The sequence below is a fragment of the Hippocampus zosterae genome, chromosome 14 (assembly GCF_025434085.1).
Source record: "Hippocampus zosterae strain Florida chromosome 14, ASM2543408v3, whole genome shotgun sequence".
Taxonomy (NCBI): Eukaryota; Metazoa; Chordata; class Actinopteri; order Syngnathiformes; family Syngnathidae; genus Hippocampus; species Hippocampus zosterae.
The window spans coordinates 11,717,853-11,734,209 of record NC_067464.1 but is presented as its reverse complement, the minus strand read 5'-3'; the positions used below and the strand labels follow the sequence as shown (position 1 = coordinate 11,734,209).

The 16,357-nt window shown below is 43.0% G+C and overlaps 1 protein-coding gene across 8 annotated transcripts in view; it reads right to left on the bottom strand.

Moving 5' to 3' along the window:
* eml1 (EMAP like 1) overlaps positions 1-16,071 on the bottom strand; it is a 45,800-nt gene extending 29,729 nt beyond the window's left edge. For 3 of the 8 annotated variants that reach the window (XM_052086188.1, XM_052086192.1, XM_052086193.1), the window contains exon 1: positions 5,153-5,700. In XM_052086188.1, the coding sequence (XP_051942148.1) occupies positions 5,153-5,219 (67 nt within the window). In that variant the 5' untranslated portion in view covers positions 5,220-5,700. Of the gene's footprint in view, positions 1-5,152; positions 5,702-15,847 lie in introns of those variants that run through there. The other 5 variants (XM_052086187.1, XM_052086189.1, XM_052086194.1 and 2 more) reach the window with 3 other exon arrangements.
* Positions 16,072-16,357: the final 286 nt, after the last annotated feature.

Below are 16,357 nucleotides of genomic sequence, written 5' to 3'. Positions count from 1 at the left end.
ACCCATTACATTATTGTAGAGGATCATATGTGATGTGTTTTTCCACAAAGGCCTTGATGGATATTTGTGCCACTCCAACAGAATTATCTTGTTCAAGATCAAATTGGAACTCTTTATGGAGAAAAAGCAACAAAATATGCTGCTTTAAAGCAACATTCACAACCTTTTTTGTTATCGGCCATGTTGGATATGTGTTACTGGTGACGTTTTACTCTTGTGGCGTCTAGCCAACTCGGGGATCTAACTCGCTCTACCAACATGTCTCCGATTTGTCAGCGCAGAGTGCTGACTAGTGAGCCACACACCATCGTGTTAGACTCAGAGATGCAAAAGACTTTTGCCAATGCACAATTGGGTCAAAATCAAAACTCAAAAATACTGTCAAAACAATCAAATAACATGACTGATATTACCATATATTTACATTACAATATATATATACACATTATACATAATATATATATATATATATATATATATATATATATATATATATATATATATATATATATATATATATATATATATATATATATATATATACATATAAGACCCGAAAGCTCCTAACCATGCATGGAGGGTTCCATCCCAAATCCAGCACCCTGAGACTGTACGCAAGCCGAAAGGAAGGAGGCCGGGGACTAGTGAGTGTGAGAGCCACTGTCCAGGATGAAACATCTAAGCTCCATGAATACATCAAGGAGAAGGCTCCAACTGATGACGTACTCAGAGAATGTCTCAGACAATGGGGAACAGAAGATGAGGCGCTGGAAGAGGGACCATCATGGGAGGACAAGCCCCTACACGGGATGTACCACCGGACCATAACTGAAGTGGCTGATCTCAAGAAGTCCTATCAGTGGCTAGAGAGGGCTGGCCTGAAGGACAGCACAGAGGCACTCATCCTGGCTGCTCAGGAACAGGCCTTGAGCACCAGAGCCATCGAGGCCCAGATATACCACACCAGACAAGACCCAAGGTGTAGGTTGTGCAAAGAGGCACCTGAGACGATCCAACACATAACTGCAGGGTGTAAGATGCTGGCAGGGAAAGCCTACATGGAACGCCATAATCAGGTGGCTGGCATAGTCTACCGAAACATCTGTGCGGAGTATGGACTGGAAACCCCAAGGTCAAAATGGGAAACACCTCCGAAGGTGGTGGAGAATGACAGAGCGAAGATCCTGTGGGACTTCCAGATCCAGACTGACAAGATGGTAATGGCGAACCAACCAGATATCGTGATCATAGATAAAGGGCAGAGGAAAGCCGTTGTAGTGGATGTAGCGGTCCCTAGTGATGGAAACATCAGGAAGAAGGAACATGAGAAACTCGAGAAATACCAAGGGCTCAGAGAGGAGCTGGAGAGAGCCTGGAAGGTAAAGGTGACAGTCGTGCCTGTGGTGGTCGGAGCACTCGGGGCAGTGACCCCCAAACTAGATGAGTGGTTGCAACAGATCCCGGGAACAACATCGGACATCTCAGTCCAGAAATGTGCAGTGCTGGGAACAGCAAGGATACTGCGCAGAACCCTCAAGTTTCCTGGCCTCTGGTAGAGGACCCGAGCTGAATGAGGGACGGACACCACCCGAGGGGTGAGATGAGGATTTTTTTTATATATATATATATAGGCCGAACGATCCTGATCATGAAGGATCCCTCAAAGGGTGCAATGCCATCCAACTATCGGCCAATAACCTGCCTCTCCACAACATGGAAGCTCATGTCAGGCATCATTGCAGCTAAGATAAGTGGACACGTGGATCAATACATGAGCGAAGCACAGAAGGGCATTGGTAGAGATACCAGAGGAGCCAAACATCAGCTCGTGGTTGACAGAACAGTCGCACAAGACTGCAGGTCCCGACATACCAACCTGTGCACAGCCTGGATTGATTACAAGAAAGCCTATGACTCGATGCCACATAAATGGATCACTGAATGCTTGGAGTTGTATAAGGCGAACAGGACCCTAAGAGCCTTTGTTGCAAACTCGATGAGGATGTGGAAAACCACACTTGAAGCCAATGGCAAGCCACTTACCCAAGTGTCCATCAAATGTGGCATATACCAAGGTGATGCACTCTCCCCACTGCTGTTCTGCATAGGACTGAATGAACCCCCTAAGCCAAGTAATCACCAAGACAGACTATGGATACCGCCTCAGAAATGGAGCTACGATCAGTCACCTCCTCTACATGGATGACATAAAGCTGTAAGCTAAGAGCGAAAGGGACATAGACTCCCTGATGCACACAACCAGGATCTACAGCAGCGACATCGGGATGTCATTCGGGCTTGAGAAATGTAGTTGGATGGTGACTAAGAGAGGAAAGGTAGTCCGCACTGAAGGGGTCTCACTCCCTGAAGAAACAATAGCAGAAATTTAGGACAGCTCAAGTACCTCCGTATACCCGAGGTACTTGTCGGTAGACCCCCAAACTAGATGAGTGGTTGCAACAGATCCCGGGAACAACATCGGACATCTCAGTCCAGAAATGTACAGTGCTGGGAACAACAAGGATACTGCGCAGAACCCTCAAGCTTCCTGGCCTCTTGTGGAGGACCCGAGCTGAATGAGGGACGGACACCACCCGAGGGATGAGATGAGGAGTTTATATATGAGGTGATGATGAATGAAGAGAAACTCCACAGCATATTTAGCCGGAGTAATCGCTAGCCGAAGCTTGTTTCTAGCTAGCTGGTAAGGCATAAGTAACACTAAGCTTGCCTCGACTTCAGTGGTAGATGATGGGAGCGACAGGCGTGCCCAAAGACGCCTTTTCCTTGCAAAATTTGCCTCACAAAATGCGATGTGAAACCACTTCAGTCAAGCCTTGTAACTCAGCCCAAGAGATGAAATCACTCTCTGTGTGCCTGAGTCTATAATGAGGCTAATTTTCTCTTGGCACAAACTAGCAAGCCAGCTCTGACCTCCTGAGGACAAAACGTGCAGCCTGCGTGTGTTCCTGCAGTTTAGCTGACCTAGTCTCTCAACATTAGTGTGGTTGGATGCTCCACAACACATGGCGCTGCAGAGAGGGGAGCGGATGACATCGTTGCATTTTGGTCAGGTCCGACTGCTGCTATGATGTCACTCTGGCCTGGAGGCGCAACAACGACACACAGGCTTACTCAAACAGACCTGCAATAAATTAAGAAGTCAGAAGAACGAATAAGAAGCAACTCCCCTTTATACTCAAGTTGAAATTGGGAAGTTTTTTGTCTGTGTTCTTGCAAGTGATGTGACAATGAGAATTGAAGCTGGACAATTACAGCAGACTGTGGATGGTACCTGTCCGTCCCATTTTCACACGCTTAAATATGACATTAGAACATACACCATATTACAAAAAAAAAAGGTATTACAATCTTGTAATTCTTCCGATGAGTGGTTGGAGGGCTTCTTTCAATCATGTTTTATGCATGGTGCAACAGAAAAGACGCTTTCACCAGACATTACTCACGAACCCGGGACTACCGCAAAAAATGTCTCGAATACCTCAGACAACATACCAACCTTGGCAGCAAAACCTTTTCACCTGTACCAAACCACTGAACCTCTCGGCCAATTATGCTGCTACAAACAAGTACAGTACTTCTTGCCCCTACAATATAATTTGCAGGTAAGTTCAGTCGATCGTTTACTGAAAGCTTGTCGTAAAACTGTTCCACCATTACCGCTACACCTATTTTTCGGTCAATTGACACACTTAAGTTGGGGGACTTGAACCTGCTTCCAACATGCAAAATGATCACGTGAGCAGAAGGCAAACATCAAACGTCCAAGTGCTAGGATAATAACATAAAACCTCTCGTCAGTCACTTCCGTGTCCAAGTATACGGCCGGCAGCGACAACATGAGGCACGGCAACTGTATAGCAAGCAATGTCTTGAAAACAGTAGTGTTTTGCTAGTTGAACTTGGCTTGCCAACCATAAGGTGGGGAAACAAATTGTTTCTGTAGGGCCTTCTGATGAAAGTGTTAAAAGCAATTGGTTAAATGAACAGTCACGTTGCTAATTATTGTAATTCATTCAGCCAATACACCTGATTGTGAAGGCCTTGGGCAGATTAGAATGACATGGCAACACATAGAGGCCGAAATCTGATTGGACCAAATAAACAAATAAATAAATAATCCAACATCCACATACCCACTGGAAGTTCTTTGTAGTCAAGTCAAGAGAAATGCAATGAAATGAAGAGAGGCGCTTGTTTGGAATAAATGATTGCAATTTCATGAAACAAAAATTCAGGTTGCCGCTTCAAAGAGTGTTCTGCACCAAAGGGCCAGCTGGCCACCAATACTGGCTAGTACTAGTAATAACTGGATTTAAGGTAAAGACTCGTTCATGACTTGCGCCCTTAGACAGGATTAAAGCCCTCACCCCTCAATGGTTGTGCTTAATACTATGTACGAAGTAGACTCTGTTGGTGTTTTTATTATCCAGCAATGTTAGTTGTCATACCCGTGGCAATGTCGTATACTATCGCCACAGCAACAGTCCATCCATAAAGATAATTTATCATCGTAGGAGGGGACACCAACATTCTGTAGCAAGGACAACGAATCAGCAAACATAAAATTATCCACATTAGATGAGTCGAGCAAGGGAAGGGTCCCACATGTAAAGGATGAGGATATGAGAGAGAGAAACAGAAAGAGAATGAGTCATCAACACAACAGCAGATTTAAGTCCATCTGCTTCAAAAGTCCCTCAGTTTGTTAAGGATAATCCCCTTTGTGCATGTGTTGCACTAGCACTCCAACACATCCTTGACCGCTTCTGTCAGCCGATATTCTCAAGCAGTCGCCCATAGCTGAGGCTCAACTTTTCAGAACTTGTAATTTGCTCGGGAGTAAATCTTTTTCAAACGTATATCATATTGATGCGTCATGCTGCTTACCCTCTCTCCTGAGTCACGGGCTACCACCCCACAGCCTCCACCCAGTGGACACATCACAGCTGTCCCACACGCACTTTGTTGATGACTGCTTACTGCTAAGGCTCAGACTTGACATGAATGTGGCCCTGGAGAAACTTCCAAATGTGTTTTTTTTTTCTCAGACGAGGTCAATCAAGCTAACCCCTGTTATGACGTGTCAAGCCCGGAAGAACATCATGCAGAAAGTGGGAGAATTGTTTACCATTGCAGAACTGCAGCAGCGACGTGGTGTCATACAAGCTGCTGTAGCTGGAAAAGCCGTCCTCCATTCTCAGACGCTGCTCCACTTCCTCTGCTATCCACCGCTTCTCCTCTCTTCTCTCAGTCACTCGCTCTTTCCCCGGTGACTCCCTTTGCCTAGTTTATCTTTTCACTTGGCTCTGCCTCCATTCATTCTGCACGAGTCAGGCTCCCTGGGCGAGTATCCATGGCAACCCATTCACTTGCACAAACTCCAGTTACCTCTTCTTCTTTTCTCCACCTTGTGTCACATAGGGAAGAAAAAAACACTCCAAGAGAAGGCTCTCTCCCTGAAGACTGACCGAACTGGGCTGACAGAAGTTCAAGAGGATGTTTTTTTTTTCTTTCTCCTCCTCCTCTCCGTTCTTCTCGTCTGTCCTCAGCAGCTGTTCGCTCTCGCTGATCTCCAGCAGAAAAACAGCTTTAGGAGCGTCTGAGTGGGCAGAGGCGTTTGCTTCGTGGCTGCGCGCTGATGTGTGTTTAGATAATGCTCGGGAGAGCCCAGCCTTTCCCACTGTCACACAGGAGAGGCGAGTCAGAGCTTGGGGGGGCGTGGCTTGTGGGATGGTTCGTCCTCCTTCTGCTTGGTGATTCAGAACAAGGTAGAGCAGATGAGATGGGGAAAATTAAATTAGATGAGAACGAGGAATTTTAAGTGACTGGGAAGGATGTTACACGGTGGATGAGAGACTGTTGGTAAAAAAGTGGCTTTTTCAACCTTTTTCCTCTGTTACTGTTGTGTAAAAAAGGCACTGACAAGGCAATCGTCAGCCTACAGAAGATAGAGAGAAAGCTGGAACAGAAGCAAGTGGTGTGCTGTATTGAAAGCAAGCGTCGCTTTCTGAAAAATATTAAATGTCAACAGTGGCGCTGGTAGTCGCCAAAATGTCAGGCTAGATTCAAACTGCAGGTCCAAGTGCCCAACGCCGAATTTAATGCCATAGTGTATAGTCATCCCTCATTTATCGTGGGGGTTATGTTTATTTTTTACAATTATTACATATTATTGTGCCCTTTCTAAAATGCCTCAAAATGGCATCAAAGACAAGTGTACTAAAAAGTACTCTGTAGGCCCTCGGTGTCAAGTAACTATGATGAAGTGATACATCTTAACTCAGAGACAAGCTTTTTATGTTGGGGTGGAGTTAAGTTTTGCTTGGGTTGTTAGTGGAAGTTACAGAGAGTCTTTGCCAGATATGCAAACATGCACTTGCATGCATATTTTTTACAAAATGAAATAATCTGTGAATTATTTAATTTAAAAGGGGAAGTCAAGTTAAAAAAACTACTACAATCATGTATCTATCTATATATATATATATATATATATATATATATATATATATATATATATATATATATATATATATATATATATATTAATATATATATTCCAATAAAATGATCTATGCCACCCCCGTTTGTCTAAACACAGCATTCGGATTAATACTGTTTGTGGAATATGAAGTAGGTGGCAGAAGACAGCCATTTTGCCACTGACATCAAAGTGCCTAAGGACTCAGGTAACGACCAATCATGGCTCGCCTGTTTTTTGATCTGCCAATATGTCATACCGTTAAACAATTTTAGGATTTCTGTGTAATGACACATTGATTTAATTTCACGCAATGACAGACACATGAAACTTATTAATATCAGTCCAGCCATTATCCAAGCCACTTTATCCTCAAGAGGGTCATTGGCGTTCTGTAGCTTATCCCAGTTTTCTTCGGGCAATGGGCGGGGGACAACCTGGACTGGTTGACAGCCAATCCCAGGGTGCATACAGACAAACAAGCATCCGCGTTCACACTCACACCAAGGGACAATATGGAGTGCTCCATTAACCTGCCATGAATGTTTTTGGAAACGTGGGAGGAAACCGGATTACCCGGAGAAAACCCACGCAGGCATGGGGAGAACTTGCAAACTCCACATAGGAAGGCCGGAGATAGAATCGAACCCTGCACCTCTGCACTGTGAGGCCAACGCGCTAACCAGTCCACCACCAGGCCACCACACTTATTATTCATTCATTCATTCATTCATCTTCCTAACCGCTTGATCCTCACTAGGGTCGCGGGGGGTGCTGGAGCCTATCCCAGCTGTCTCCGGGCAGTAGGCGGGGGACACCCTGAATCGGTTGCCAGCCAATCGCAGGGCACACAGAGACGAACAACCATTCGCACTCACACTCACACCTAGGGACAATTCAGAGTGTTCAATCAGCCTGCCATGCATATTTTTGGGATGTGGGAGGAAACCGGAGCACCCGGAGAAAACCCACGCAAGCCCGGGGAGAACATGCAAACTCCACACAGGGAGGCCGGAGCTGGAATCGAACCCGGTACCTCTGCACTGTGAAGCCGACGTGCTAACCACTGGACTACCGGGCCGCCCACCACACTTATTAATATTGAAAAATATATTCATTGATATTGTCACAGGTTCTGTACAGTCGAGTGTATTCATGTTGAGAGAAAGTGTGAAGAGTGGACTTTTTCTTTGTTGTTGTTTTATTAAATACACGTGTAGACACGGGCCTCGAGACACAAACGTGACATCATCCACAGTGAAAGGATTGGGAGTCACACGAGGACAGCACAGCAAGGGTATAACAGTACGTCACATTGCACTCAGCAACAGAACCTTCTAGCGGTACATTTCCGGGGTCGCTGCCCGGCCTCAACGAGATTACCATACTGTTGTCTGTCTGTGTCTCTTATCGGCTTTTGCAGATGTCGCAAATACTGAGGAATCCTTAAAACAAGGACAAGAGGTGGGAGGGAAGAGTGAAAGGGAGAGTGAGGAAATAAATGGGATGAGGGGGAGGGGAACACAGAATAGAAGGAATAGAGAAAGAGGGCTTGCGGGTGGGAGGGGGTTAGGATCAAATTAAAAAGTGAACAGGGAGGGAGTTTATTGAGGGGAAAAGGGTTTGAAGTGAGTGTTTCCTAATTCAGACAGGGGGTTGTATGTGCACAAAAGAGGGGGCACTGCATTATTTATAATTCACGCTTGCTTGGAAGAGTAATCAAGTAAACCGTGTTTATGGCCTATATCCACACTTCCACTATCTTGCGAGACGCCGTTGATAAATGACATATTAAGAAAAGTTAGAGTTAAAATGACATTAACATCGAGGAAACGTGGCTACACTTGAATAATCTTGCATGGAGTAACAACAGCCACGTTGCAAAAACAGCTTACACCATGACTGTTCAAAAACGACTTCACTGCGCTTGTCTTTTAAATGTGTATCACTGCATATTCACTGAACACAGACTGTGCTCTGTTTAGGGGTGTTCACACGGCACACATTTGCTCCGGCCCTGCACCGATGTATTTTGTTGCGATATATTTCGCACCGCAACAAATTGTGTGGAGCGTTAACACGTACAAAGCCGCTGAGCGTGTCAGCACCGGCACAGGGTCGGTGCAGCCCCACTTGCGTTCACACGGCAGTTTCTGCAGCGCAGCAAAATGACAGAAAACAAATGAGCTGTCGTGTTGGTTCTTTTTAAAACGTATACACAACTCAAGCGACTACTGGACAAGCATGTCCTTCTCCTTGTCGGTCTCCGTGCCTTCGGCTCGAGTGACCGCCCCCGAAAACGTATATCAACGATGACTTCAGTGACACTCAGAAAAGCAAACACTTAATGCGCCAAACAGAAAATCAAGAGAGGAAATCACAAAATAAATTATATGGGGGCAGGGGGGTTGTGAACACACAACAAAGGAACAAACTAAGACAAACAACTCCGAGACAGTCCAGTCCACTACAAAAGGAAAGCTGTTACCAGCTAAGTCTTTTGTCGTTATTAAACAAACACATGACGGAAGTCCGACAGAGCTCGAAAGCAACGCATTCTCGCCGTACGTAAACTCTTCACAAGCATTTGCTCTGGAGCAAATTTAACCCAGTTGCGTTCACACGTGCAAATTTACACCGGTGCTGCTTCGCAAACAAGCATTTGCTCTGGAGCAAATTTTTAAACCACCTCCCTGAGGTAGATCAAATTTGGTCCGGTGTAAGCTGTTTTCCGGCGCTACGCCGGAGCTAATTTGCACGTGTGAACACCCCTTTTGATGACCATTCTTTTCTATCGACCCAGGAAGATGGTCTTGCCTGACTTTATCATGATATATTTTTTTTTCACCAAAAAAACCCTAACTTTAGAATTGTATTAATTGCTATGACTGTACACTAACTTCACTAAAATTGTGAAATTGCACTGAACAAATTAATATTCATGGTTCAAAGAGTTAATCAATAAAAAAAAAGAATAAAAGCCTTTTCATGTGAAGACATCGGCCTACTTTCAAGGACCGAAATAAACACAAAATGCAAAAATGTCACTCAACAGTGGCTACGCTTCACTGACCCATGTCTGTTTGGCATGTTCAGAAAAATTTTAATAAACTGATTGTACAACACAGTGCTGTTTGGTGGTTGTTAGTCCGTTATGGATAAATCACTCAGCACGAGACTCGAGGTGCGTTCAATGCCCCGTCAAAGTGTAGGACATCTTAAACAATATACAGAAAATGTAACAACACCGACAACTACTAGTAGTAAAACAATGCGGTCTTTCTAACGATACTGTATTGAATGTAACCAAAGATTAAACCTTTTTTTAGGCCCAAGCATTTAAAAAAATATATAAACGTTTTCTGTCAAACAACTAACTGTTTTTAGAAATACTGTACAGATCATTTCATCGACATTATGGGTTTTATCATGAAGAAAATTTGGCAAGCTATACAGCGATGAGGCACGGAGTCTACAGTCCTTGAGCCAATCAGGATGTAGAACACAATGCACTGTCAAAAAATAATAATAATAATAAAATAAAAATTCGTGAAACAGACAATCCATGAAAGATGACCCAATTTATCGCGAGGGATTACTGTACTCACGATGAAACTAATTGTTAAATGAACACCTCTAAGCGTTCATCAATTTTTAATCAAGAATTTGGGATACAGTGATCCCTCGCTATTTCGCCGTTTGTTTATCTCGGCTTCAGTGCATCACGGATTTTTTCAACCATTTTCATTAAAAAAAAACAAACTTGTACTCAGTACAGTACTGTATATGTTGCTCTATGTGACTCGCTGTTTTGCTGACTTTCGCAGCTTCTCATGGACTGTTTGCAGACTTTAAAAGAAAAACAATTCTTTTTTAAAATATGTTAATTGGTCGCTACTTCACGGATTTTCATTTATCAGCAGAGAGGATTATAGGGGGAAACAAGGCATTGTTTGTGCGTTGTTGCATTTCGGTGTGGTAATTCAGATGGGGGTTACATTCGGGAAGCCACATGAAGCAAAGCAGGATTAAACCTTGACTGTTAAAACATTTGTGCATCAATAGACATAAGTAGCTACTACAAAAATAGCATCAAGAATTATTTCAGATAAAACATGATTTTTAGCCAGTAGATAGACAATCACCTCAGATTCAGATTCATGAATTTCATGCGTCAAACACAACCGTGCAAACATGCCATTGGTTTTTGTTGTGCGAGCTACGTTTTGTCAAAAGAGGCTCAGATTATTGTAAATCTCTTTCTGGCGTACATTTGGGATCAGGATAAGCATCTGATCTACTCCCACGCCACCGACAGCACCACCCTTGCTTGTTCCCCAACCCACACTAATGACAGAGTGGCAGGTGGTGGGACAACGGCTGCTCCAGGCCCTCCGCTCAAAAGGTCTCCCATCCCTACTGCTTCCCCTATAACTCGCTCGCTCGCGCGCTCTCTCATGATATCCCACCCCTAGTAACAAATGGAAGTGCCTCACCCTCATGTGTAATAAACACACGAGAAGAAGAGCGTCCAACTCCATTCGTGTTTAATTCTATGGAACACAAGAGCCATTTGAGACCTTTGCTGTACCAGCACACTTTCTTGCGTTGTCAATCAGCGTATCTCTGCTTCTGCACAGACATCACAAACCCCCATCAACTGAGTCTTATGGCTACAAACAACAACAGTGAGGAAAAAGACACAAGTCAAATTTCTCTAAATGACGGTGTATAATCCAAATACATTTGATTGGAATCAAATCTTAACTAAATTATATTCACTTATGGCAATGATGAATTACAGTACGGTACACTGAATAAACCATTAAAGCATTCGATGAATTATTGGGCCATTTTTCACAAGTCTAAAGTTCAGTATGAATCCCACTCGGCCGACAACTATGCAATATTTTTCAATTCAAGTATTCTATAGGTGAACCAGTGATTGAGGCGAGTAATCGGATAAAAATGTATTTTGCATTGTATCAGAGCTGTAACATAGGTAGAACGTAGCTGTATTTCAGGAAACGCCAGGACAGAAGTGAGATGTTTGGCACTCACTTCTCCCGCCCCATCGGTGTTTTGCTCAATAACATTCTATTAATGGACTCGTATACTGTGACAAGCAATAGCCCTTTTCTTGCTGACCCCTCTTATTACGTCTTACAGTCTTGCTTACGGTTGCTGTCCTGTGTGAAAACAATGATACGGAATTGGATTGTGGGAATCACAGTGTGAAGATGCACTTTCAGCTGGTTAATCATCAAAGAAAGTCACAACCGCAAAGTAAATCACAACTCACACACAGACATCAGCTGCATAAATGTGCGCACAGAAATGGCAAGTGTATTGTCTGAAAGACATCAAATGAATACCGGCTCTATTATTGCTATTAGAACAGTAATAAGAGAAGTACATTTTGCAACTAATAATAGTGTGAAGTAGAGCAAAAACATTTCAGTATCTGCAAGTGCATGAGCAATGAAAATAAATATTTAGATGGTGTCAGCTCCCAAGAGGCTACTGAAGGCCGCGATCAAATTACCGGTAGGCAGATTTTTCATTTCTTTTCTTTCAAAAGAAAAAAAAACTGCTGACGTTCTTTAAATTCCACAGAGGGTCAATCAGTCTGCCAATGGGCTGGGATTAAACACAACCAAGTCTAGAACGAAGGAGGGAACAAGGTCAATCCTCTCTCTGGGTGATCCAACCACCATCTGCGTGCTGTCCTGGTTATTGGGTTGGTTTACACCATGAATTAATCCAACCTGGTGCCTCGGTGATTCACATTTGGACAAAGCCTGTGAGACGACTGTGTGATCATGTGCTAAAGTTTGCAATGGGGTATGGCGATTTTTCTTTTTTGAATCTGCCTCCATTATACAGAGCACGTCCCTGCTAACGTGAACTACTTCCACGAACAACATGGCTGCAAACAGAATGGAGCTAGTTTACAAAAGCACAAGTCAGTATTTAGCAACTTTTTGGACCCCCCACTCCCCCCCAAAAAAGCGACTGTCGATTAATCTCTGCAAAGAAAGACAACATGAGTGGAATCATTTTGTCATTGCTTTCTGTGTAGCAGAAGTATGTGCTTTCAATCTACAAATATTTTGCAGAAGTCCCCTTGCCATATCTGCACAACTTAACATGAGCCGGTAGGGATACATTTGAAGGTGAAACAAGTCCTCGAGTGATTCAAGTACTTAAGTTCAAAAAAATATTCGAGACATTTCTTTTCTGCCTTGGGTATCCGCTTATTTAGTGGAGACTCTCAGGAAAAGAGATCAAGCCAACCAAAGGAACAACTGTTCACGGTATGCTTGGCCATCTAACACAATAAACCTTACCAAGTAATATATGGACATCAATGCCTTGGTGCAGCTTTATTTTCAGGTTGTTGCTAGCAGCTCATTGACGCGTAATGGCTAACACCGTCTTAACGCATATTCCAGACTTGGGTTGGGGCTACTTTAAACTGTCATCACAAACTGTTGCCAAATATGCAATAGAATTTTCAGTAGGATATCCGAATACCAAAATATTCGACAGCTGCAGCCCTATGATGCTAAGTTATTCCTAGCCACAACTGACCAACAGGGCATATAAAACACAGTTCAATGGCTCATTTTGTGGTGTTCAAAAATAAAAATTATGAAAAATTCAAAACTTTACTTTTTTTTTTGGACATGTTTTGACAAAAGGGCCATTTTCCTCACCTGTGGCAGACAGTAATACGAAATGTGAATCAAAGTCATAGAAGCGAGTGAACACAAAGGAGATCTATGAAGTACAGGTACATCGATTTCTCAGACTGCAATCGACAAACCACAACTTGGACTCTGAAGAGTGGCACCATTTTGGACCATGCCTAGGCAAAAAACAAACAAAAAAAGTGTTTCATCGCAGGGATACGGATAGATTTTGATCTGTGGCGTTTTACTCTATGGACACACACACACACACACACAAGTATATGTTGGAGAGTACAAGACTGGGCTCTCTCAAGCAGTAACAACATTAATCACATCTGACTTGGCGGCTGAGACATCCATGTTCACCCTCCCCCTATTTCCTGAACAACCTTTTTTCTCCTCTCTGCAAAAGCTGAAACAGACGTCCTCACACAGCACAAGCGGTGTATTCCTTTCCTCTCACTTTTTTGTGTTAGAAAATAGTTTGTAGAACATGGTTTGATTTTGTGCACCCTGCCCAGTTTCTCCTCCTCTTGATCAATAAAGCCCAAAATAAGATGCTAAGGAAACCGTTCATCTCCTCCTCTGCAGCCTATGCACGCATATTTCATCCAGTTTGTTGGCAGGAGGAAGTATTTCAGCTTTCCCAAACGTTCTTGTCTTATGACAAAAGAGGGCATTCTCAGTTACCGCTGCACATGTACAATTTGCTTGCACAGTACAATGAAGTGCATGAACTGTCCATTTACATGGAAAAGCTGAAAAACTGTGAGCAAATGTCCATTTGCAAATGTCCTTTCAGCAAGAAGTTTTTATCTTCATTATTGCATCTCAAGTAATTACAAGTACTCTTTACCCGTACAGTACCTTAATATGCCTTGCAACTGTTAAAATCAGAATTGCATTTAAAAAGTGTCCTTCACTGAAATAAAACGTCAAACTACACACGCGCGCGTGCGTGCGCACGCACGCAGGCAAAAAGCAATGTTGAGAAAACTAAGATACTGTATTCGGATTCAACATCCGAAAATGTTGTTGGCTTCTTTGTTTACACATTTTTTTAATGGAAACCAGACCCATTATTTCATATTTAGGATCTTTGTAAATATATTTTCATTTCACTGGGACTTTAAACATTGAATCCAAATGCCATAAACGTCCACTCACACGAATATGACTCCGTGTATGACAAGCTAAAGCAAATACTCTTTCAAACGTTCACAGGTAAATGCTTCAGCCCGACCTAGGCCTTACCTTTTCTACTCCAGTCACATCATCAACAGTATTTGTAATGACCCCAACTCTTTCTTGCATCAAGTTGTCTCGTGCTTGAAGAAACCCTTCCTCGCACTGCACAATCACACAGAAGCTGGACTCACAGTTCCATCTGCAGGAATATTAGTGAACTGCTCTTGAAACTCCAAACACGGGTAACGTGACCTTCACTCTGACGTCATAATTTATATTGGATTGGATCAACTTTGTTGTCAAATGTACTGTATGTGTAACATACAGCACAGATGAAATATCTTCCCTCTCAACATAAAACAAGAGGAGCCGCTGCGGGTGTCCGCGCCGCTATCAAAAGAAAAGTTTTAAAAAAAGACAAAATAATACAAAACAACACATGAGACGCAGACAATCGTGCACTCTTAACCATATGAACCGGTATGTATACTTTTGTCCCAGTTATGATCGTATAAATTATTATTTTTTAATTATTTTCAAGTTTTACCAGCTGAAACAAAGGTATAAAAACGAGAAAGAAAGAATATATATATATATATATATATATATATATATATATATATATACATATACACACACACACACACACACACACACACACAAATGCAATCATATATGTAGGCCTCCACTCAAATGCCTTACTGCTTGAGTAAATAAAATAAAAGACAAATTGAGGAAATGAGATGGTTGAATGGATAAATCGATCGATAGGTAGATAGAGTACACAGATAGACAGAATTAGTTGCATAGCTTTTGTACAATGAACAAGGTGGGGGAAATTGATGGATGGGCTAATAGTGAAAAATGGCAACAGATGGAATCATGAGTCAAAGCCCAAGTAAAAGGCTGAGAGAAAATATAAGCCAAAAGGGGAATGTTGCTATGCCCTAATGCCTGTTGGTGTTAATCTGTCAGCTGGGGCATAAAGGGACTTAGTTCTCCTTCTCAATTTGGCTGCTCTTTGCAGAGATTTAGCCTACCTTCTCTCATGGCCAGCTGAGAAACACACAAGAAATCACTTGCCAGTGCAAGCCAACTTTTCTCACATCTCTTCTAATCAGATAGTATAGGAGCTGCCAAGACACGCATAAGTCTTCCTCACGGTTTAGTGAGACTGACAGCGTATAATCAACTTTTGGAGATAAGTGGAAAGTCCATCTCCATAAGGGAAATGCCTCCAAGTGTCCATATAAGGGCCCAAACCAAACCGGCTGAATACTCGCTGAGTGTAATGTCCCAGTGGGGACATGTGCCAAAAACAGAGTGGGCCAAAGAGTAGCCCCTCCTTTCTCCCCTTCAACCACACACAATAGTTGAAAACGTACACTTGCAAAAGTCAAACCAGATAGGCACTTCATCTTTCAGTCACACATTTCCATAAAGACATAGGCTGACTTACCCAGCGGAAGACCCTCGCAGTCAGACATGGCAGCAGACAGCACCACTACTGCCTGCTGTGGCCTTTAACTTTTAAAATACCCTCTCAACTATTCCACGGTGTCCCTCACTCTCTGTTTTAACTTTGTAACTATACTTCAGTCCCCCTTCACTCTCCTTCCTTTCTCGCTTGGCTCCCTGCACAGAATCTGCAGTGGCCTAAGCACGTGTCAATCAAATAGCTCATTCTATCCTATTGGGCAGTAAATGTGTAACCAACAGCCGCCTCTCTTGGGATACTGTTTCTTTCAGATATGACAGGCCTTTCATGAAATCGCTTGCACCATTCAAAGAAAATGCAGCACACATTTCCTCACTAGATCCCTGATTAAATATTAGGTCAGTTCATGTGGCTCTATTTATTTTCAATTTGCGACATAATTGGTCAAAACCTGGCATAACTGTGCTCCACAAGTTGTAGTAACTGGAATTTCCTGTGAAAGGCGCTAGAACCTAACAAACAGCTGCAGAT